We start from the raw sequence: 25,216 nt of genomic DNA on the forward strand, positions 1-25,216 counted from the left end.
AGAGTCCGCATGTTTTCGTTGCAGGCCGTGTCAGTGGCACTGTATTGTCCTCAAAGTGGGCAAAAAAGTTATTTAGTCTGCCTGGGAGCAAGACATCCTGGTCCGTGACTGGGCTGGATTTCTTCTTGTAGTCCGTGATTGACTGTAGACCCTGCCACATGCCTCTTGTGTTGTGTCTGAGCTGTTGAATTGAGATTCCACTTTGTCTCTGTACTGACGCTTAGCTTGTTTAATAGCCTTGCGGAGGGAATAGCTGCACTGTTTGTATTCGGTCATGTTACCAGTCACCTTGCCCTGATTAAAAGCAGTGGTTCGCGCTTTCAGTTTCACGCGAATGCTGCCATCAATCCACGGTTTCTGGTTAGGGAATGTTTTAATCGTTGCTATGGGAACAACATCTTCAACACACGTTCTAATGAACTCGCACACCGAATCAGTGTATTCGTCAATATTGTTAACTGACGCAATACAAAACATATCCCAGTCCACGTGATGGAAGCAGTCTTGGAGTGTGGAGTCAGCTTGGTCGGAGAGAGAAGGGAGGGGGAGTAGAGAGAGGGGGTAGAGAAAGGGAGGGGAGAGTAGAGAGAGAGAAGGGAGGGGGAGTAGAGAGGGGGGTAGAGAAAGGGAGGGGAGAGTAGAGAGAGAGAATGGAGGGGGAGTAGAGAGAGGGGGGTAGAGAAAGGGAGGGGAGAGTAGAGAGAGAGAAGGGAGGGGGAGTAGAGAGAGGGGGGAGTAGAGAGAGGGAGCGGAGGGGGAGAGTAGAGAGAGAGAAGGGAGAGTAGAGAGAGAGAAGGGAGGGGGAGTAGAGAGAGGGGGAGTAGAGAGAGAGAAGGGAAGGGGAGAATAGAGAGAGAGAGAGAGAGAGAGAGAGAGGGGAGAGTAGAGAGAGAGGGGAGTAGAGAGAGAGAAGGGAGGGGGAGAGTAGAGAGTAGAGAGAGAGAGGAGGGGGAGAGTAGAGAGAGAGAAGGGGAGAGTAGAGAGAGAGAGAAGGGAGGGGGAGAGTAGAGAGAGAAGGGAGGGAGGGGGAGTAGAGAGAGGGGGGAGTAGAGAGAGAGAAGGGAGGGGGAGAGTAGAGAGAGAGAAGGGGAGAGAGTAGAGAGAGAGAAGGGAGGGGGTGAATAGAGAGAGAGAGGGGAGAGTAGAGAGAGAGAGAAGGGAGGGGGAGAGTAGAGAGAGAAGGGAGGGAGGGGGAGTAGACAGAGAGGGGGAGTAGAGAGAGAGAAGGGAGGGGGAGAGTAGAGAGAGAGAAGGGGAGAGTTGAGAGAGAGAAGGGAGGGGAGAGTAGAGAGAGAGAAGGGAGGGGGAGTAGAGAGAGGGGGGGGGTAGAGAAAGGGAGGGGAGAGTAGAGAGAGAAGGGAGGGGGGGAGAGAGAGGGGGGGTAGAGAAAGGGAGGGGAGAGTAGAGAGAGAGAAGGGAGGGGGAGTAGAGAGAGGGGGGTAGAGAAAGGGAGGGGAGAGTAGAGAGAGAAGGGAGGGGGAGTAGAGAGAGGGGGTAGAGTAAGGGAGGGGAGAGTAGAGAGAGAGAAGGGAGGGGGAGTAGAGAGAGAGAGAAGGGAGAGTAGAGAGAGAGAAGGGAGGGGGAGTAGAGAGAGGGGGAGAGTAGAGAGAGAGAAGGGAGGGGGAGTAGAGAGAGGGGGAGTAGAGAGAGGGAGCGGAGGGGGAGAGTAGAGAGAGAGAAGGGAGGGGGAGAGTAGAGAGTAGAAAGAGAGGGAGGGGGAGAGTAGAGAGAGAGAAGGGGAGAGTAGAGAGGGGAGGAGAGTAGAGAGAGAGCAGGGAGGGGGAGAATAGAGAGAGAGAGAGGAGGGGGAGAGTAGAGAGAGAGAAGGGAGGGGGTGAAGAGAGAGAGAGAGGGAGAGTAGAGAGAGAGAAGGGAGGGGGAGAGTAGAGAGAGAGAAGGGAGGGAGGGGGGGAGTAGAGAGAGGGGGAGTAGAGAGAGGGAGCGGACGGGGGAGAGTAGAGAGAGAGAAGGGAGGGGGAGAGTAGAGAGAGAGAGGAGGGGGAGAGTAGAGAGAGAGAAGGGGAGAGTAGAGAGTAGAGAGAGAAGGGAGGGGGAGAATAGAGAGAGAGAGGGGAGAGTAGAGAGAGAGAAGGGAGGGGGAGAATAGAGAAAGAGGGGAGAGTAGAGAGAGAAGGGAGGGGGAGAGTAGAGAGAGAGAAGGGAGGGGGAGTAGAGAGAGGGAGCGGAGGGGGAGAGTAGAGCGAGAGAAGGGAGGGGGAGAATAGAGAGAGGGAGGGGAGGGGGAGAATAGAGAGAAAGGGGAGAGTAGAGAGAGAGAATGGAGGGGAGAGAGGGAGGTGAGGGGGAGAGTAGAGAGAGAGAAGGAATGGTAGATATGCAGAAGATGAATGTGCAAGTAGACATACTGGGGTGCAAAGGAGCAAGATAAATAAATGAATACAGTATGGGGATGAGGTAGTTGGATGGGCTATTTGCAGATGGGCTATGTACAGGTGCAGTGATCTGTGAGTTGCTCTGACAGCTGATGCTTAAAGTTAGTGAGGGAGATATGAATCTCCAGCCTCAGTGTTTTTTGCAGCTCGTTCAAGTCATTGGCAGCAGAGAACTGGAAGGAGAGGCGGCCAAAGAAAGAATTGGCTTTGGGGGTGACCAGTGAGCTATACCTGCTGGAGCAGGGTGGGTGCTGCTATGGTGACCAGTGAGCTGAGATAAGGCGGGGCTTTACCTAGCAGAGACTTGTATATGACCTGGAGCCAGTGGGTTTGACAACCAGTATAAAGCGAGGGCCAGCCAACGAGAGCATTGGTGACAAAACGGATGGCACTGTGATAGACTGCATCCAATATGTTGAGTAGAGTGTGGTAGGCTATTTTGTAAATGACATCGCCGAAGTCGAGGATCGATAGGATGGTCAGTTTTACGAGGGTATGTTTGGCAGCATCAGTGAAGGATGCTTTGTTGTGAAATTCGATTCTAGATTTAATTTTGGATTTGAGATGCTTAATGTGAGTCTGGAAGGAGAGTTTACAGTCCAACCAGACACCTAGGTATTTTTAGTTGTCCACATATTCTAAGTAGTGATGCTGGACAGGCAGACAGTGCGTGCAGCGATCGGATGAAGAGCAAGCATTTAGTTTTACTTGCAGTTAAGAGCAGTTGGAGGCCACGGAAGGAGAGTTGTATGGCATTGAAGCTCGTCTGGAGGCCCAAGAATTGAACCCTGTGGCACCCCTGTAGAGACTACCAGAGGTTCCGACAACAGAACCTCCGATTTGACACATTGAACTCTATCAGAGAAGTAGTTGGTGAACCAGGCGAGGCAATCATTTGAGAAACTAAGGCTGTTGAGTGTGCTGATAAGAATGTGGTGATCGACAGAGTCGAAAGCCTTGGCCAGGTCGATTACTGCAGAGTAATGTCTCTTATCGATTGCGGTTATGATATTGTTTAGGACCTTGAGCGTGGCTAAGGTGCACCCATGACCATCTCTGAAACCAGATTGCATAGCAGAGAAGGTACGGTGGCATTCGAAATGGTCGGTAATCTGTTTGTTAATTTAGAAAAGCAGGGTATGATAGATATAGGTCTGTAGCAGTTTGGGTCTAAAGTTTCTCCCCCTTTGAAGGGGGGATGACCGCAGCAGCTTTCCAATCTTTGGGAAACTCAGACGATACGAAAGAGAGGTTGAACACGCTAGTAATAGGGATTGCAACAATTCCGGCAGATAATTTTAGAAAGAGAGGGTCCAGATTGTCTAGCCCGGCTGATTTGTAGGGGTCCAGATTTTGCAGCTCTTTCAGAACATCAGCTATCTGGAATTGGGTGAAGGAGAAATGGGGGAGGCTTGGGCGACTTGCTGTGGGGGGTGGAGGACTATTGATCGGGGTAAGGGTAGACAGGTGGAAAGCACGGCCAGCCGTAGAAAAATGCTCATTGAAATTCTCAATTATAGTGGATTTATCGGTGGTGACAGTTTCCTAGCTTCAGTGCAGTGGGCAGCTGGGAGGAGGTGCTCTTATTCTCCATGGACTTTACAGTGTCCCAGAATTTTTTGAGTTTGTGCTACTGGATGGAAATTTCTGCTTGAAAAAGCTAGCCTTAGCTTTCCTTAACTGCCTGAACCAGTATTGGTTCCTAATTTCCCTGAAAAGTTGCATATCACGGGGGCTATTCGACGCTAAATGCAGAACGCCACAGGATGGTTTTGTGCTGGTCAAGGGCAGTCAGGTCTGGAGAGAACCAAGGGCTATATCTGTTCCTGGTTCTAAATGTAATAATATTATGGTGTGTAGTATAATATTATGGTGTGTAGAGTATAATATTATGGTGTGTAGAGTATAATATTATGCTGTGTAGAGTATAATATTATGGTGTGTAGAGTATAATATTATGGTGTGTAGAGTATAATATTATGGTGTGTAGAGTATAATATTATGGTGTGTAGAGTATAATATTATGGTGTGTAGTATAATATTATGGTGTGTAGAGTTTAATATTATGCTGTGTAGAGTTTAATATTATGCTGTGTAGAGTTTAATATTATGGTGTGTAGAGTTTAATAGTATGGTGTGTAGAGTTTAATATTATGGTGTGTAGAGTTTAATAATATGGTGTGTAGTATACTATTATGGTGTGTAGAGTTTAATATTATGCTGTGTAGAGTATAATATTATGGTATGTAGAGTATAATATTATGGTATGTAGAGTATAATATTATGGTGTGTAGAGTATAATATTATGTAGCGAATAATATTATGGTGTGTAGAGTTTAATATTATGGTATGTAGAGTATAATATTATGGTGTGTAGAGTATAATATTTGTAAGTCGCTCTGGATAAGAGCGTCTGCTAAATGACTTAAATGTAAATGTAATAATATTATGGTGTGTAGAGTATAATATTATGGTGTGTAGTATAATATTATGTAGAGAATAATATTATGTAGATGTGTGTGTGTGTGTAGTTTATAATCAAGTAAAGTTCAGTCTAAAGTTTGGACACACCTACACATTCAAGTGGTTTCCTTTATTTTGTACTATTTTCTACATTGTAGAATAATAGTGAAGACATCAAAACTATGAAATAACACATATGGAATCATGTAGTAACCAAAAAAGTGTTAAATCAAAATATATTTTATATTTGAGATTCTTTGAAATAGCCACCCTTTGCCTTGATGACAGCTTTGGACGCTCTTAACCAGCTTCACTAGGTAGTCACCTGGAATGCATTCCAATTAAAAGGTGTACCTTGTTAAAAGTTAATTTCTGGATTTTCTTTCCTTCTTAATGAATTTCAGCCAATCAGTTGTGTTGTGACAAGGTAGGGTGGCATACAGAACATGGCCTTCTACCAAATAGGACTACATCCATATTATGGCAAGAACAACTCAAATAAACAAAGAGAAATGATAGCCCATCATTACATGAAGGTCAGTCAATCTGGAAAATTAAGAACTTTGAAAGTTTCTTCAAGTGCAGTCGCAAGAACCATCAAGCACAATAATGACACTAGCTCTCATGAGGACCGCCACAGGAAAGGAAGACCCAGAGTTACCTCTGCTGCAGAGGATAAGTTCATTAGAGTTACCAGCCTCAGAAATTGCAGCCCAAATAAATGCATCACAGAGTTAAAGTTACAGACACATCTCAGCATCAACTGTTCAGAGACTGCTTGAATCAGGCCTTCATGGTCAAATTGCTGCAAAGAAACCGCTACTAAAGAACACCCATGAGAAGGAGAGACATGCTTGGGCCAAGAAACACAGGCAATGGACCATTAGGCTGGTGGAAATCTGTCCTTTCGTCCAAATTTGAGATTTGTGGATTCAACCGCAGTGTCTTTGTGAGACGCAGAGTAGGTGAATGGATAATCTCTGCATGTGTGGTTCCCACCGTGACGCATGGAGGTGGTGGTGTGATGGTGTAGGGGTGCTTTGCTGGTGGCAGTCTGATTTATTTACTTAACCAGCATGGCTACCATAGCATTCTGCAACGATATGCCATACTGTCTGGTTTCCGCTTATTTGTGATTTGTTTTTCAACAGGACAATGACCCAAAACACACCTTCAGGTTGTATAAGGGCTATTTTACCAAGGAGAGTGATGGAGTGCTGCATCAGATGACCTGGCCTCCATAATCACCCGACCTCAACCCAATTCAGATTTGGGATGAGTTGGACCACAAGTGAAGGAAAATCAGCCAAAAAGTCCTCAACCTATGTGGGAGTTCCTTTAAGAATGTTGGGAAAGCATTCCAGGTGATTACCTCATGAAGCTGGTTGAGAGAATGTCAAGACTGTGCAAAGCTGTCAAGGCAAAGGTTGGGTACTTTAAGAATATTGATTTAACACTATGTATAATTACATTATTCCATGTGTATTATTTCATATTATTGATGTCTTCACTATTATTCTACAATGTAGAAAATAGTAAAAAATAAAAACTCTTGAATGAGTAGGCGTGTCCAAACTTTTGACTGGTACTATATATACAGGTCACTAAGGTTAATACACATTTGTTCATGGACAATACAAAATTACATAATTACCCAGTAACATTGAACACATAAAACAATGATTTTAAAGTTGAATCTTTATTTATTATGACAACCACACCTAAGTCCATTCACAGACTAAGGATTTTTTTTTTTTTTTTTTACACTTTATAAACTAAAAATCCTTCTTGATAAAATAAAGTCTGAAATTATAGTTGCCATGAACAACACCTGGTATAAATGGGATGGTGTGTGTTTGTGGTCTATGACAACCACAGAGAGACTCTTGTATCTGTGGACATGACTCCAACAGGGTCAACAGGAGGGATCAGCCAATGAAATTGGATGTCCCACTCGATTGACTACATTAAAATGGTGGAAGGCCTTCATTTCGCTGCCCATGCAAAGGCTGCCTTTAGGCAACGAGAGGCCTCTATCATTTTATATGATAACAGGTTCTTAGTTCATAGAGAGTTAAGAACAAAAAGAGGAAATGGAATCATATGGAATGCTTAACAAGGGTTGCCCTGGTAACCTGAGCACTTTTGAAGATTGGGTGCATGCTTGATTGGGTTTCTGTAGTTCTTTGATTGGTTGATTTCTGTTTGTGGTTCCACACCGTTTCTTTCACTTTGCTTTCTGGCACATAATTGGTGGGTTGCAGGCTTAAGAAGCTGCTTTCTGGCTACTATGGTCTGTGAGGACAGTTGTGGCGGGAAGGCAGGAGCTTGAGCTCATCTCTGGCTTATGATTGGTTGTTGGGTTGGTCGGTAGGCTGCTGTGGTCCATTGATCACATTGCGTTGGCTTTCTCTTAGGCACAGATCTAGGATCAGCTTCCCTTCCTCAAATCTTTACTTAAGCATTGGACGGGGTAAACACAAAACTGATCGTAGATATGCGTTTGTAGTGATTACTTGCGAGGCCAGTTGTAGCAGAGTTAGTGGAGGGAGGGTAAGCTTGGTGGTAGCCTCACTTGCGGGGCTGGTGAATGTGCTGAGTGAGGTGCTGGTTCTGGGGCATCTTGGTGATAGATGGCTGGGGCTTCTGGTGAGCTACCTGGGCCGCTGCAGGGGTGAAGTCCTTATCACCCTGGGAACAGAACCACACAGACACTTAGTACAGCTGTGTTACAGAATACAGGCACTTACAGTGTCTCAGAATTCTTTGAAATGCTTTTTTTTTTTTTACCACAATCTGATTCCAGACCATTTATTCAGAGCCCTATAGATGCTGTTTACATGACACTGGCCTTAGTGCTTCTCCATGTAGTTTCTATCACTTGTATGTATAGGTTAAAAAAACAGATACGAATCAGATATGCATTTTTATTTGAGTCACTTCAAAAACTGCGGGTGTAAACAAGGCTTTAGATAATAATATAATAATAATAATATATGCCATTTAGCAGACGCTTTTATCCAAAGCGACTTACAGTCATGTGTGCATACATTCTACGTATGGGTGGTCCCGGGGATCGAACCCACTACCCTGGCGTTACAAGCGCCATGCTCTACCAATTGAGCTACAGATAAGAGTTGTGTTGTTACAGTAGTGAAGTCAGAATATCTGAGGCTATAGAGAACACACACACACACACACACACACACACACACACACACACACACACACACACACACACACACACACACACACACACACACACACACACACACACACACACACACACACACACACACACACACACACACTGTTTAATGTGCCATGTCTGTGTTTTATAATGTTCATGAAGGCCATCTCTTTTTGGTTAGATAACGATTGCAGTTTATGACCATAACTCCTATTGAAAACAATTCAGACAGCTGATGTATTAGATCTAGAAGCCAGGGAGGTGACGGACCTCGATACCCAGGTTAGGAGGCCTATATCTGGGCATCTCTTCACTCTGAACCCCCTTATACTCAAATGGAGCTGGTACGATAAAAACAAACTAGTATGTCGTCTAAACTCTAAAGGGAAATCTGTGTTGACGGTGTTTCATCCCCGGAGAGTCAAAGTAACGGCCCAGTGAAAAGCTCACTTTTAAAAGTCCATATTCTGTTAACTCGTACCCAAATAATATTGTTGACTCAACCTATATTTGTTTGTGGCCAAAGCATTGGATACATTTTGTTATTTAAAAATTCAGGAGCATTCAATATCATCTTGGTAAGCAACTCCAGTGTGTATTTGCCCTTGTGTTTTAGGTTACTGTCCTACTGAAAAGTGCATTTGTTTTCCATCGTCTGTTGGAATGCAGACTGAACCATGTTTTCCTCTAAGATTTTGCATGTGCTTAGCTTTATTCCATTTATTTTTAGCCTAAAAAAACCCTCCATAGTCCTTGCCAATGACAAGCATACCCATAACATGATGCAGCCACCACCAAGCCTGAAAATATGAAGTGGCACTCAGTGTACTGTTGGATTGTCTCCAAACATAACTCTTTGTATTCAGGATACTTTTTGTAGTGTTACGTTAGTGCCTTATCGCAAACAGGATGCATGTTTTGCAATTAGTATTGTAGTATCCTTAATTTTCTCCTATCACAGCCATTAAACTCTGACTGTTTTAAAATCACCATTGGCTTCATGGTGAAATCGCTGAGTGGTGTCCTTCCTCTCCGGCAACGGAGTTAGGAAGGACGCCTGTATCTTTGTAGTGACTGGAAGTATTGAAACCCCATCCAAAATGTAATTAATAACTTCAAGATTAAAGTATTATTTTTTTACCCATCTACCAATAGGTGCCCTTCTTTGCAAAACCTCCCTGACCTGTGCGGTTGAATCTGTGTTTGGAAATCACTGCGTGACTGACAGACCTTACAGATAATTGTACATGGTCAAAAGTATTATGCTCGAACATCTCATTACAAAATCATGGGCATTAATATGGAGTTGGTCCCCACTTTGCTGCTATAACAGCCTCTACTCTTATGGGAAGGCTTTCCACTAGATGTTGCAACATTGCTTCCATTCAGCTTCAAGAGCATTAGTGAGGTTGGGCACTGATGTTGGGCGATTAGGCCTGGCTAGCAGTCGGCGTTCCAATTCATCCCAAAGGTGTTCGATCGAGTTGAGATTAGGGCTCTGTGCAAGCCAGTCAAGTTCTCTCTCTCCCACACCGATGGACAAACCATTTCTGTATGGTCTTCGCTTGATGCACTGGGGCATTATGAAACAAAAAAAAGGGCCTTCCCCAAACTGTTGCCGCAAAGGTGGAAGCACAGTCGTCTATAATGTAATTGTATCCTGTAGTGTTAAGATTTCCCTTCACTGGAACTAAGGGGCCGGAACCATGAAAAACAGACCATTATTCCTCCTCCACCAGACTTTACAGTTGGAACTATGCATTCAGACAGGTAGCGTTCTCCTGGCATCCGCCAAACCCAGATTCGGCCGTCGGACTGCCAGATTGTGAAGAGTGATCCATCACTCCTCTAGAATCCAATGGCGGTGAACTTTACACCACTCCAGCCAACGCTTGGCATTGTGCATGGTGATCTTAGGCTTCATTTTTATGCTCTACGCGCTTCAGCACTCGGCGGTCCCGTTCTGTGAGCTTGTGTGGCCTACCACTTCGCAGCTGAGCCGTTGTTGCTCCTAGGCGTTTCCACTTCACAACAGCAGCACTTAGTTGACCAGGGCAGCTCTAGAAGGGCAGAAATTCAACAAACTGACTTGCTGGAAAAGTGGCATCCTATGACAGTGCCACTTTGGAAGTCACTGAGCTCTTCAGTAAGGCCATTCTACTGCTAATGTTTGTCTATGGAGATCATATGGCTGTGTGCTCGATTTTATACACCTGTCAGCAACAGGTTTGGCTGAAATAGCCTAATCCACACATTTGAAGGAGTATTAAATACAATACAAGGGTCAACTCAGATAGTCCATCAGGCTATTACGTTAGCTATTACGTTAGCTATTACGTTAGCTATTACGTTAGCTTTATGGCTTGGGAACAGAAGCTGTTGTTTCGGAGCCTGTTGGTGTTAAGACTTGAAGCACCGTTACCGTGCGGAAGCAGTGAGAAGAGTTTATGAGAAGAGTTTATGGCTTGGGTGGCTTGATTCTTAAGATTTTCCAGCCCTCCGTTTCACACCGCCTGATAGAGGTCCTGGATGGCAGAAAGCTCAGCCCCATGTACTGGTCTGTCCGCACCACCCTGTAGTGCCAAATCTTTTCAAAGAAGAGGCGCGTGTGTGGACCATTTTAAGTCCTTGATGTGGACACCGAGGAACTTGGAGCTCTTGATCCGCTTCACTGCAACCCCATAGATGTGGATGGGGCTGCAGGACTAAGCACACACCACCTGTGTTGAGGATGAGTGTGACGGAGGTAATGTTACCTACAATGGCTGTGCGAAGTTGCTGGATATTGGAGGGAACCGGAACACACCACTGCTGTACACCGATTCAGAACATCCCAAACATACTCAAAGGGTGGGTGACGTCTGGTGAGTATGCAGGACACGTCTGGTGAGTATGCAGGACACGTTTGGTGAGTATGCAGGCCATGGAAGAACTGGGACATTTTCAGCTTCCAGGAATTGTGTAAAGCTTATACCTGCCCATACCATAACCCAAACTCCACCATGGAGCACACCACACCATTTACAACATCAGCAAACCACTCGCCCCCACGACGCTATCCAAGCTGTCTGCCAGCTGCCCGGTACAGTTGAAATTGCGATTCATCCGTGAAGAGCTCAAGGTGAGCATTTCCCCACTGAAGTTAATTACGACGCCCCAACTGCATTCAGGTCAAGGCCCTGGTGAGGACGACAAGCTTCCCTGAGATGGTTTCTGACTGTTTGTGCAATAATTCTTCAGTTTCATCAGCTGTCCGGGTGGCTGGTATCAGAAGCCGGAAATGGAGGTCCTGGGCTGGCGTGGTTATACGTGATCTGCGGTTGTGAGGTCGGTTGGACATACTGACAAATTCTCTAAAATGTAATTTGAGGCAGCTTATGGTAGAGAAATTAACATTCAATTATTTGGCAACAGCTCTGGTGGACATTCCTGCAGTCAGATGCCAATTGCACAAACTTGAGACATCTGTGGCATTGTGTTGTGTAACACAACTGCACATTTTAGCGTGGCCTTTTACTGTGCCCAGCACAAGGTTCACCTGTGTAATGATCATAGCGTTTAATCAGCTTCTTGATTTGCCACACCTGTTAGGTGGATGGATTATCTTTGCAAAGGAGAAATGCTCACTAAACAGGGAAGCAAACAAATTTGGGCGCAACATTTCAGAGAAATAAGCTTTTTGTGTTTATGGAAAAGTTCTGGGATATTTTATTTCAGCTCATGAAACATGGGACCAACTCTTTACATGTTACATATGCGTTCATATTTCTGTTCAGCAGAGTGTAGTGATTCATTATACCATCTAAACCGCTGTGAAATATATTTTCCTAAAGCAAAAATATTGTTGTTTCAGCTGTTTGAAGCTGGTGTACAAAACCAAAAGTAAATGACAAAAGTACAGCCAAAATAGAAATAGCGCACATAGAACAGATCTACCGCTTCTTAGACTTGCTTTCAATGAGAATGACAAAATCTATAACTCACACTTCTATGTGTATTTGTTCGGGTCGCCCAAAAAGTTACATATTTACACTTTAATGATGCAGAATTAAAATCGCTGCCAACCAGAAAAGACAGTAAAGCAGGAAGAGAGAAGGGTCAGGGTTTGAGAGAGAGATCTCTCTCCATAGGAATGCAATATAATTGAGTTGAATATAGACAGTGTTAACCCCTAGTTCACCAAACCTCAGATAGAACTGAGGCAGTAAGGCTAGCCTTTATCAGGGAGATGTAGCTCCTCTCTCCAAGGTCATCTCAGTGGGAGAATATAAAGTCATCTGAACAGCTGCCCCCTGGTTCACCAGGCTTTATTTAAGGCCTGTAGCAGCCTGCAGGCGTGTTGGAGGATACATGGCAAGAATGGGGGAGAGCCGGAGAGGTAAAGAGCCTGCAGGCATGTTGGGGGATACATGGAACGACTGGGGTTAGAGCCAGAGAGGTAAAGACCCTGTCGCAGCCTGCAGGCGTGTTGAGGGACACATGGAAAGACTAGGGGTAGAGCTAAAGAGCCTGTCGCAGCCTGCAGGTGTAATAACACAGACAGATAGAGGATTAAAAAGGTACAGATGGTAAGTAGGAACCACAGGGAGGTGAGCTTAGCTAGGGGGGTCAGTATGGTGTATGTGGAAAGGGGTGGGCTAAGGTAGGTGTGTGTGTGTGTGTGTGTGTGACCACTTACCTTTGTAACCACTCCTGAAACGACCACAGTGGGCTTTGGTGGGCTAGACAAAGACAGAGACAGAGAGACACAGAGACAGAGAGAGAGGGAGAGAGACAGAGAGAGAGAGACAGAGAGACAGAGAGAGAGGGAGAGAGAGAGAGAGAGAGAGACAGAGAGACAGAGAGACAGAGAGAGACAGAGAGACAGAGAGAGGGAGAGAGACAGAGGCAGAGAGCAGAGAGAGAGAGAGAGAGAGAGAGACAGAGAGAGACAGAGAGAGAGAGAGACAGAGAGACAGAGAGAGAGAGAGAGAGAGACAGAGAGACAGAGAGAGAGAGAGAGACAGTGAGAGAGACAGAGAGAGACAGAGAGAGAGAGAGAGAGACAGAGAGAGACAGAGAGAGAGACAGAGAGAGAGACAGAGAGAGAGAGAGAGAGAGAGAGAGACAGAGAGAGAGACAGAGAGAGAGACAGAGAGAGAGACAGAGAGAGAGAGACAGAGAGAGAGACAGAGAGAGAGACAGAGAGAGAGACAGAGAGAGAGACAGAGAGAGAGAGACAGAGAGAGAGGTTATAAAAACAGACTGACTATCTCCATGTCAATACTCTGACAGAACAAAATAACATTTTGTTGAGATGAAATGTCAGTGTCAATATCAAAACCACTGACCATCGACATTCTTTTTCAGGATGTTACAAAGACAGGAACAGAAATCACTTCTGTTTGATCCCATTGAACAGCGAGTGTGTTATAAGGAAAGGAACATCCTGGCCTAGTATGACTCCAGAGGGAGAGACTGCAGAGAGAGAGAGAAAAAAGAGCCCTGAGCTCAGCCACAGTACTGTGGTGCTGTGGACCTGCCTGCCAACCTGCTAAATGACTAACATTAATCCTGGTCTGGATCTACACTGCAACTCAAACAGCAGACAGGAGGGAGGGGTGAGAACACACCTTTGGAGCAGGGAGAGAGAGGAAAAAGGTTGAGTTGAGAGGGAAGGAATGAGATCGAGTAAGCGGGATTATTCCGAGGTGGACATGGACCTTGACATGGGAAACTAGTCCGGTCTAGTTTAACAGCAGAACTATTACAGGAAGTAAAATGCTGTCTTCAGCAACTACCTCTGGAAGTTCGGACAGGGCTACATAAAGTAGCATACACACTTAAGGTAGTCTACATATTGTAGCTAGCATCCATGGTACAACACCCGCGACCTTGTCAAGAAGTTAACGACTGACTAACCTAACGTAGCATGTTTTTATTTTATTTTTAAAGAGCACATCCCCTACATACTGGTCTTGACCCCCCAAAATAATACAAATAATAAAAACTTCTGCACTGTTCAACCAATCCAGAAATGTGAAGGAGGAGTTAAGATGGAGTGTCGTCATGTTAACGTCCAAAAGAGGAAGTGGTGTCCCCTCCCTCCACTTCCATTGTCCCCTCCACTTCCATTGTCCCCTCCCTCCACTTCCATTGTCCCCTCCCTCCACTTCCATTGTCCCCTCCCTCCACTTCCATTGTCCCCTCCCTCCACTTCCATTGTCCCCTCCCTCCACTTCCATTGTCCCCCACCCATCCCACTTCCATTGTCCCCTCCCCAGTCCACTTCCATTGTCCCCTCCACTTCCATTGTCCCCTCCACTTCCATTGTCCCCTCCCTCCACTTCCATTGTCCCCTCCCTCCACTTCCATTGTCCCCTCCACTTCCATTGTCCCCTCCACTTCCAGTTCGGATGAGCAAAGTGTGCAACTTCCAGTGCTCGTTTACTGTGACCACTGAGGCTGTACCCGCTTTATGTTACATGTTGTTGTGTTTGATGCAAGAAACCACTTTACAAAATTAAATGCATTGTTTTTACTCTGCCAGTCAAGGACTGCCCCCCCGGGGCCTGAGTCCTTGACTTTTCTTAAATAAGTCTATGTAACACACTGTCAGTGATAGAATCTTAACATCACAACAGAACTGAAGTTATAACCAGTTTAAGGAGGGTATGTCATTTAAAAAACGTTTTCCCCCCCCATTGCCCCTCCTTCTCCACTCCTCAGCCTGAGCCTTAACCATCTGAGCCTTAACCTACACCTCCTCAGCCTGAGCCTTAACCATCTGAGCCTTAACCTCCGGGGCCTGAGCCTTAACCTCCGGGGCCTGAGCCTTAACCTCCGGGGCCTGAGCCTTAACCTCCGGGGCCTGAGCCTTTACCTCCGGGGCCTGAGCCTTTACCTCCGGGGCCTGAGCCTTTACCTCCGGGGCCTGAGCCTTTACCTCCGGGGCCTGAGCCTTTACCTCCGGGGCCTGAGCCTTTACCTCCGGGGCCTGAGCCTTTACCTCCGGGGCCTGAGCCTTTACCTCCGGGGCCTGAGCCTTTACCTCCGGGGCCTGAGCCTTTACCTCCGGGGCCTGAGCCTTTACCTCCGGGGCCTGAGCCTTTACCTCCGGGGCCTGAGCCTTTACCTCCGGGGCCTGAGCCTTTACCTCCGGGGCCTGAGCCTTTACCTCCGGGGCCTGAGCGCCAAAAAAGCGAGAAAGCGACCACACAACCACCAGATAAAACTGAGACAGGAGAGAGGAAGGGCCGGCACCATTTAGATAGCATTGTCCCCAGCTTGTTCTACGGGACGATTTTCAGCACAACATGTCATCACAGTGAGCAGGCTCTACATCTCAAGCAACAACAAAAACAACAACGCCCTCACCAGCTTTCGTTGTTTATGTGACATGCTCCAACAGATGACATTGTGTGAAGATGCACCATTAAGCACTAGCAGACAATTGACTGCGGTCATATTGACACATTCATTATAATGCCAGGATCGCTTCTGTGCTGATTTTCACAATTTATTAAGTACATTTGGTGCTTATAATGATGTTTAGGCTGCTGATTTTTCATTTGATTGTGCGTCTAGCTGACCGTGCATCTTAGGTTGGGATATTTTTTGTCTTTCAGTCAATAGACAACGTTACCGCGACCCAACAGATTTGCTTTTTGATTCATAGTTGGAAAAAAAGACACTCCACAAATAATAATGTTGAATACTTGAACGTGTTTAGTTTACATGTATTTTTACATACAGCCTACAGTAACAAACTCATTAAAATGCTATTGTGTTCATTTAAATGTATATATTTTCATATTCTAATATTACCCAAGACCTTTATAAACAGAACCAAATGATTATTTTTTGTGACAGCATACATGTATTAATTACACGGTCAGAATGACTGCTCATTAGCTTGGGGGGTCACTCGAGGCCAAGCGGTTCTAGTGTTAACCGGCAGAATATCTACTGTCAACATTTATATTTTGCCACAGTTGAATTTCTGTACTTCAATGACACCCATGGTTCCCTCATCTGGCTATTGGTATAAAATTATATATAAACTACTGTTAGCCTAAACCAGTGAAGAGCAAAATGATCCACTACGTTTTTACATTTTAGTCATTCAAACAGACTCTTCTCCAGAGCGACTTACAGTTTGTGCATTCATCTTAACATAACTAGGTGGAACAACGTTGCTTCCAGAGGCAGTTTGGAACTCGGTAGTGAGTGTTGCAACCGAGGACAGGAGTCATTACGCGCAACACGCTTCAGCACTCGGCAGTCCCGTTCTGTGAGCTTGTGTGGCCTACCACTTCGCGGCTGAGCCGTTGATGCTCCTAGACGTTTCCATTTCACAATAAAAGCACTTACAGTTGACCTGGGCAGCAATTTGATGAACTGACTTGTTGGAAAGGTGGCATCCTATGACGGTGCTACGGTGAAAGGCACTGAGCTCTTCAGTGTGGGCCACTCTACTGCCAATGTTTGTCTATGGAGATTGCATGGCTTTGTGCTCAATTGTATACATGTCAGCAACGAGTGTGGCTGAAATAGTCGAATCCACATATACTTTGGCCATGTAGTGTCATTTTTATTTTGAATCCCAGCCCCCGTAGGAGGCCTTTTGCCTGGCGGGCATTGTAAATAAGAATGTTAACTGTCTTGCCCAGTTAAATAAAAGGTTACATTTTTTTTTAAACTCATGAGTAGACCAGATCATCATGAGCACTCACCTCAATTTAGATAAATATCAAAAATGGAGATCTGCCATTGATTTATTGAGACGAATCCCCGTGCTTGTATCAAATCAGCGCAATGGTGCTGCCCCAATCAAAAACAGTGATGAAATTATAGCTGACCACACGCTGGGAAATTATTTAACATAATTTTAAACAACGGATGACTTTAGGAGTTGCAGCAAGTAAAGATTTGATACAAGCCTTCAATGGCATTAGCCTACTTTATTTGAATATTCTGGTCACTCATTGATAGTCATTCTCACAGTAATCATTTATTGATTCATCCAGTTGGTTAAGAAAACGTATGTGGTGAGCTTTACAAAATGATGTGTGAAGTGTGTAATTTACAGCACTTTACAAACAGTGTAAATTTGGCCACAAGAATGGCAACAGCTTAGTAACAGGCGCAGCATACCAAACGTCATTATGAATCATTAAATCTCATGAACGATGAAGCAACGACAAGTCATATTTTTGGTTGTGCAAAACATTTGACCAATCATTTAAGGCCAACTTTTTTGTTTGTTTTTGTTTTACTCCCAACTGGTGCAACAGGTCCCAGAAGACCAAGAAGTGTGTGTGGCAGAGCAGAGTTGACCATGGTGAAAACGCTCTGTTGACTATACTGGCTTCAACAGTTCAAGATTTACTTGGACTGGGAGAGCGAACCAAGCCTCTCACCCCCCTCTCAGCCTGTCCATCTCTCTCTCTCCTCCCATCCATCTTAGAGGTCTAAATTGTATGTGACAGGCGTTCCCTTGGCCACTCGGCCACATCTACACAGAACCCACCTGCCCACTGTCGAGAGCAGGTGGACACATACATGCACACACTCTAAACTAGCTCTTTAATGAGCGACAGCTTGGGCCAGAACTAGGGCAAGAGCCAAGTTGTGGGGATTTCTACTGCATTTCACACGGGCAGATTCACAGCCGCCTCAGATCTCGCCAGAGAGAACCCGCAGCCATGCATCAGTGGGGATTTATACTGCATTTCACACGGGCAGATTCACAGCCGCCTCGGATCTCTCCAGAGAGAACCCGCAGCCATGCATCAGTGGGGATTTCTACTGCATTTCACACGGGCAGATTCACAGCCGCCTTGGATCTCTCCAGAGAGAACCCGGAGCCATTATGGCAGCCTGCCTCTTTAGGCCAGGATGGAAGGTAAAGCCTCTCTCTATGTTCAGCTATCACACAGCAACCAATCTCCTCCTCTACCACCACACACACACACGTTCAAAGATTTGGGGTCACTTAGAAATGTCCTTATTTTGTTGAGACTGGTGTTTTGCGGGTACTATTTAATGAAGCTGCCAGTTGAGGCCTTGTGAGGCATATGCTTCTCAAACTAGACATTCCAATGTACTTGTCCTCTTGCTCAGTTGTGCACTGGGGCCTCCCACTCCTCTTTCTATTCTGGTTAGAGCCAATATGCGCTGTTCTGCGAAGGGAGTAGAACACAGCGTTCTACGTGATCTTCAGTTTTTTCCTCAGAAAAAGAATAGACTGACGAGTTTCAGAAGAAAGGTCTTTGTTTCAGGCCATTTTGAGCCTGTAAATCGAACTCACAAATGCTGATGATCACCTTGCTCGCACACACTTTTTCAGTTCTGCCCACAAATTTTCTATAGGATTGAGATCAGGGCTTTGTGATGGACACTCCGATACCTTGACTTCGTTGTCCTTAAGCCATTTTGCCACAACTTCAGAAGTATGCTTGGGGTCATTGTCCCTTTGGGAGACCCATTTGTGACCAAGCTTTAACTTCCTGACTGATGTCTTGAGATGTTGCTTCAATATATCCACACAATATTCCTCTCTCATGATGCATTCTATTTTGTGAAGTGCACCAGTCCCCGTGCTTCACGGTTGGGATGGTGTTCTTCGGCTTGCAAGCCTCACCCTTTTTCCTCCATACATAATGATGGTCATTATGGCCAAACAGTTCTATTTTTGTTTCATCAGACCAGAGGACATTCCTCTAAAAAGTACGACCTTTGTGGCAAACCGTAGTCTGGCTTTTTTATGGCGGTTTTGGAACAGTCCTCTTCCTTGCTGGGCGGCCATTCAGGTTATGTCGGTATAGGACTCGTTTTACTGTGGATATTGATACTTTGTACCCGTTTCCTCCAGCATCTTCACATGGTCCATTGCTGTTGTTCTGGGATTGAGTTGCACTTCTCGTACAGAACGTGTCTCCTTCCTGAGCGGTATGACGGCTGCGTGATCCCATGGTGTTTACACTTGCACACTATTGTTTGTACAGATGAACGTGGTACCTTTAAGCATTTGGAAATGCCTCCCAAGGATGAACCAGACTTGTGGAGGTCTGCACATTTTTTCTGAGGTCTTGGCTGATTTCTTTTGATTTTGCGATGATGTCAAGCAAAGAGGCACAGAGTTTGAAGGTCGGCCTTGAAATACATCGTCAGGTTCACCTCCAATTGACTCAAATGATGTCAATTAGCCCATCAGAAGCTTCTAAAGCCGTGACATAATTTTCTGGAATTTTCCAAGCTGTTTAAAGGCAAAGTCAACATAGTATTTAAACTTCTGACCCACTGCAATTGTGATATAATTCACTGTAGGTGAAATAATCTGTCTGTTAACAATTGTTGGAAAATTACTTGTGTCATGCGCAAAGTAGATGTCCTGACCAACTTGCCAAAACTATAGTTTGTTAACAAGAAATTTGTAGCGTGGTTGAAAAATAAGTTAATGACTACAACCTAAGTGTATGTAAACTTCCGACTTTAACTGTGTATGTATGTATATATATATATATATATCTGAGAAAAGTTCCTCCAGAGTACTATAGAAATGTAAATGAATTACAGTACATTTACATTTACATTTAAGTCATTTAGCAGACGCTCTTATCCAGAGCGACTTACAAATTGGCACTTACTGTATACATGTTCCATAGAAGATCGACAACAAACTATGTCTGTCAGACCACTGCAGAGTCAAGAGAAATCATGTGACTACTACACTCCCGAATAGGGAAGTCTTCTCTAGACAGGCTCAGTCGAGGGCACACCCTACCAGGTGCATTCCAATACTCTAAACCTCTTGCCCTCTATACTTTTACAGACCTAACGACAGATCTTGTTTGCTCTTAAGGACATCGGCACACACTAACATTATATTGTTGTAATATTATAAAATGTTATAGCGTACACTTGTATTGGTGGAGCAGCGTACACTTGTATTGGTGGAGCAGCGTACACTTGTATTGGTGGAGCAGCGTACACTTGTATTGGTGGAGCAGCGTACACTTGTATTGGTGGAGCAGCGTACACTTGTATTGGTGGAGCAGCGTACACTTGTATTGGTGGAGCAGCGTACACTTGTATTGGTGGAGCAGCGTACACTTGTATTGGTGGAGCAGCGTACACTTGTATTGGTGGAGCAGCGTACACTTGTATTGGTGGAGCAGCGTACACTTGTATTGGTGGAGCAGCGTACACTTGTATAGGTGGAGCAGCGTACACTTGTATAGGTGGAGCAGCGTGGTATAGGTGGAGCAGCGTGTACACTTGTATAGGTGGAGCAGTGTACACGTTTGTATAGGTGGAGCAGTGTACACTTGTATAGGTGGAGCAGTGTACACTTGTGGATAGGTGGAGCAGTACACTTGTACAGTGTACACTTGTATAGGTGGAGCAGTGTACACTTGTATAGGTGGAGCAGTGTACACATGTATAGGTGGAGCAGTGTACACTTGTATAGGTGGAGCAGTGTACACTTGTATAGGTGGAGCAGTGTACACTTGTATAGGTGGAGCAGTGTACACTTGTATAGGTGGAGCAGTGTACACATGTATAGGTTGGAGCAGTGTACACTTGTATAGGTGGAGCAGTGTACACTTGTATAGCGCACAATGTATTGTGTGATGTATGGTTGTGTTAATGATGCAGACTATTGTTTGGTTGTCCTGTTTGGACCCCAGGAAGAGTAGAAGCTGCCTTGACAGGAACTTACGGGGATCCTAATAAAATACTAGACTAGCTGAGTTTGAATGATTCCATAGAACTCAACCGGTTGTTAAACCGTTCGGTTGTCTTTGCAGAGTACACTCAACAGACACGTGCACGTACGGCACGTATGCACAAAGAAACACACACACAGGTAGTGTTGGTGGGAATATTTCACCTGTATAAACAGACATTGCTCAAGAGTGGAGACGCAGAGAGGAACTTAGCGGGGGTGTAAAGCACCATTCTTTTACCCAACATTAATGAAGCCTCAGACACCACACGAATGAAGCCTCAGACATAGACACCACATTAATGAAGCCTCAGACACCACATTAATGAAGCCTCAGACATAGACACCACATAAATGAAGCCTCAGACACCACATTAATGAAGCCTCAGACACCACATTAATGAAGCCTCAGACACCACATTAATGAAGCCTCAGACACCACATTAATGAAGCCTCAGACACCACATTAATGAAGCCTCAGACACCACATTAATGAAGCCTCAGACACCACATTAATGAAGCCTCAGACATAGACAACACATTAATGAAGCCTCAGACATAGACAACACATTAATGAAGCCTCAGACACCACACCAATGAAGCCTCAGACACCACACCAATGAAGCCTCAGACATAGACAACACATTAGTGAAGCCTCAAGACACCACATTAATGAAGCCTCAGACATAGACATCACATTAATGAAGCCTCAGACATGTTCGGAATAACCACTAAACAGTAGGTCATAACAACCATCTAAGTAAAACAAGGTGGCCCTCACCTTGTTGAACAGATAGTATCAGACCTGGTGGTTTTCTCCTCTAGTACAGCTACCGGCCAATCACAGGTTATTTGGTGAATTAGAGGGTGATTGGCTTGTTTGTAGAATGTTCTCACCAGTTCTAAAAATGAAACATTAGGACTCTGTGTGTGTGTGTGTGTGTGTATTGATCATTTTAAAAAGCAACAGTATTCTGGCATGCTGTTCAGAGGCCACAGGTCAAAGTTTAGTGTGTGTGTTACCTAGGTTCCTCCACAAAGTCCTCGTCCTCGTCTTTGATGGGAGGGGTCTCAGGTGGAGCTGCTCCCTGGTGCTTCTGCACTATCCTCATCCCCCCTGCCTTTACTGTCACACACACACACACACACACACACACAATTAGCTACACACTAGGACAGTTACACATTAACAAACAAACATGCACATTAAAACACCAAAACTGTTACATATTAACAAACACACACCACATGCACGTTGACACACATTAGGACAGCGTCCCCCAAAAGGTCCATGCTATCCGGGACCCTTGGGACATCCCTACCCCCATTGAAGATGACATTTAAAATGGTTAAGTTACGGGTTGGGTAAGGGTTTCGGGGCGTCCCAAGGACCCCGGATAGCAGATACCTTTCCCAAACTCGGTCCTGGGGACCCCAAAGGGTGCACATTTAGTGTTTTGTCCTAGCACTGCACAGCGGTTTCAAATAATCAATGCATCAACTCAAAACATTACATTTCCTAACCTGCTGCGTAAAATGTCCTACACCTGCTATGAAAAGTCAATTTTGACGAAAGCTGTATACCTTCTAGACAAAACCGTCCCCAGGACTGAGTTTGGGAAGCACTGCATTAGGGTACAAGAGTAGATAAAAGGCTCAGGCAAAATGAAAATGTCCTTCACAAAAGCAGTTAAATAAAACCACAGACAGACATATAATCAGATAGCCTAACTGGGCGACAGGCCAGTCTGTGTAATATAATCAGATAGCCTAACTGGGTGACAGGCCAGTCTGTGTAATATAAAGGACATACAGTACATAGCTTGTGATCCAGAATGAAGACAGTGATTGCACTCATATCATGCGGAAATACATATATATATTTGTACATTTAGCTGACGCTCTAATCCAGAACGATAAGGTGTCAGCATGCTTCAGTTCGTCTGGCGCCTAAACCAGTGTGCTCACAAACTCCCTCAAAAGACCTTTGTATGAAAAATTAGAAAAAGCAGCAATAGTAATGTTTGTCCATTTTGAGACACTGTAACCAGCATATACTTCCTCGAAATTGTCTGAATTAATCTAAGATAACTCGGTAAATCTGTCATTAATTTTGATGTTTTTGCAGGGAAGATCTTAGTGACTCACTTTTACATCCAACTAAGATGTTTGGTGCAGTATTTCACAATGACAAAAATTCCATGAAAGTGACTTCTCTCTCATTGAATGACAAAAGACTCGGCCCGTCGCTGTAAATGAAAACGTTTTCTCAGTCAACTTACCTGGTAAAATAAGAGTTAAATAAATACAAAATAATAAAATGTATTGAAGAATCCCGACAAAGGGGCGTAGACTTCAGATACCAAACAAAGTTCAAAAGGTCACAAACTGTTGTCATAATATATGCACAAACTCTTACGAACAGTTTCTGCTGGGAAGCATATGGACGCCTTTACAGTAGTGAGTGCATAGGCCTACAGTTTTTGTACTGGTCCCCCTTCAGAATCGAACCCAAATACTCCATCTAAACATGAATTGATTCTCAATTGCAGTACGGTTCTGGAAACATATCCCATCAAAATAATTTCACAAAAACTAAATACACACTTACTGTACACTGATTTAACTGGTTTTAACAGTAAACAGTATTTTTCATTGACAACACATTTTTATTTTATTTATCTAGGCAAGTCAGTCAAGAATACATTTCTATTTTACAATGACAGCCTATTCCAGCCAAACCCAGGTGACGCTGGGCCAATTGTGCGCCGCCCTACGGGACTCCCGATCACGGCCGGTTGTGATACAGCCCGGGATCGAACCAGGGTCTGTAGTGACACCTCTTGCACTGAGATGTAGTGCCTTAGACCACTGCGCCACTCAAGAGCTGTGTTGCGTCCGTCCTCCGTTTACACACAGCACAGACGTTCAGAAACGCAGATAGCGAATTTAGTACAGGTCTTCCTCATTCACACAGGTCGTCTGTCTTCCATATGTTTACAGTAAACAAGCGCAGTAACATGGAAATATGACCATGTGGGAATCCCCCTATAAAAAGGTATCACTTTAACCTTTGTTTTTTGAAAAGATAAGGTACTTATGCTTCCAAAACCGTACCCGTGTTATTAATGTTCAGAGAGTCACGGCTCTTAATTAAACTCCCGCCTATAGAAGACACCTTTGTCCAATGACTCGTGCGTAATGTAACGGAGACTCATGATCAAGGGCTAATCCCATTCCTGCATTGAGGGATGTTTCTCGACCCATATTTTGCACCGCTCCACGGTGTTAATGTAACTCCTAATTGCGCACTGACCCCAGTGCAGCCCAGTGTAAACATGCGTAATGGGAGGGGTCAGTGTCTTCTGGCAATTATGGCATACTATCGTGCCCTACTTTCTGTCCACGTACTCCTTACGTGTTATCAGATTCCCCACAGACTTTAAAAAAGGTAGCTTCCACGATACTAAGCTATAATCAAATATATAGCTTTAATGGCAATCTAGCATTGGCAACGTTTATCAAATTGTCTTGCAAGATTAGGTCGTATTCGATAGGCGTGGTGTGGATCAAGCGTTTAGTTAACGTTACAATATGGCACGTCATCCGGGAAATAGCCCTAACGACAGGAAAAAAACTGATTTAATTGCTAAACTATACGATATTGTTCAACAGCAGCACATGTTAGCGTACACACATTGTTAGTCTACTTGAAATGTATGTATATCTAACTAACGTTGTCAAATGCAACTATTGACATAGAGGCCTAATGCATATGCCGTGATACGTCAGCTGAACCGTGAATACAAAAAGCGATGTTGCTTGTGCTGTAAAAAAGCAACATAAGGTTCAATACCAGCCGGGAGGTGTCCTCCTTTGGTCTCGATTTTCTCCTTCGGTGGCGAAGACATATCTAACTAATGTCTGTCGGAAGCGTGAAAACACTCGTTTAAATAGCTATTCTTTTTCTTTTCTGGGGGTGAACAGCAGCAGTCGACTTCAGTCCAGTTCGTCAACGTGGCTTCTTGTTTGGCAACTGTGCGTGATGACGACAGTGAAAATATCAGACAAATAGGGAAGTCAGGTTAAGTCTGACGTCGAGAGGGTGGTACGGGATGCGGCTGGTGCCAGAATAAAGAATTTCCCATGGATAGATACTGTAAAAGCAGGCATCTCCCTCTGTCTCTCCCAATCAATCAAAAGGCAAGGAGGTTACTGCTTTCCTTGTGTCCTTTTTTTTATAGAACCAAGTGGATTTAAGTCACAACATAAACAACATACAGTGCCTTCAGGAAGTATTCATGATCACTGATTTACTGCACATGTTGTTGTGTTATTGCCTGAATTCAAAATTGCTTAAATATTTGTTTTCTCTCACCATCTACACACAATACCCCATAATGACAAAGTTAAAAAATGTTTTTAGAAATTTTAGCAAAATGTATTTAAAAAAAATGA

The 25,216-nt window shown here is 44.6% G+C and overlaps 2 protein-coding genes across 2 annotated transcripts in view; one reads left to right on the forward strand and one right to left on the reverse strand.

Annotated features, from left to right (window-relative positions):
- The window catches only part of LOC124040475 (catenin delta-2-like), an 890,284-nt gene that overhangs the window by 536,828 nt on the left and 328,240 nt on the right, over positions 1-25,216 (forward strand). The gene's annotated exons all lie outside the window — the stretch shown is intronic.
- LOC124039487 (death-associated protein 1-like) lies at positions 6,537-24,871 on the reverse strand. Its single transcript, XM_046355507.1, has 4 exons — positions 24,615-24,871; positions 21,782-21,884; positions 12,725-12,767; positions 6,537-7,547 (listed from the first exon to the last, which is right to left on the reverse strand). The coding sequence occupies exons 1-4, from the start codon at positions 24,667-24,669 to the stop codon at positions 7,428-7,430; spliced, it is 321 nt and encodes a 106-aa protein (XP_046211463.1). The 5' UTR covers positions 24,670-24,871; the 3' UTR covers positions 6,537-7,427.

The sequence above is a fragment of the Oncorhynchus gorbuscha genome, linkage group LG07, assembly GCF_021184085.1.
Source record: "Oncorhynchus gorbuscha isolate QuinsamMale2020 ecotype Even-year linkage group LG07, OgorEven_v1.0, whole genome shotgun sequence".
Lineage (NCBI taxonomy): Eukaryota > Metazoa > Chordata > Actinopteri > Salmoniformes > Salmonidae > Oncorhynchus > Oncorhynchus gorbuscha.

Excerpts from the sequence above, each read along its gene's own strand:
- LOC124039487 (XM_046355507.1), bottom strand. The coding sequence starts at position 24,669 with ATGTCTTCGCCACCGAAGGAGAAAATCGAGACCAAAGGAGGACACCTC. Across the intron at positions 12,768-21,781 it reads GACTTTGTGGAGGAACCTAG|CCCACCAAAGCCCACTGTGG; the intron begins GTAACACACACA and ends GTCTTTGTCTAG. Across the intron at positions 7,548-12,724 it reads TTTCAGGAGTGGTTACAAAG|GGTGATAAGGACTTCACCCC; the intron begins GTAAGTGGTCAC and ends TTCTGTTCCCAG.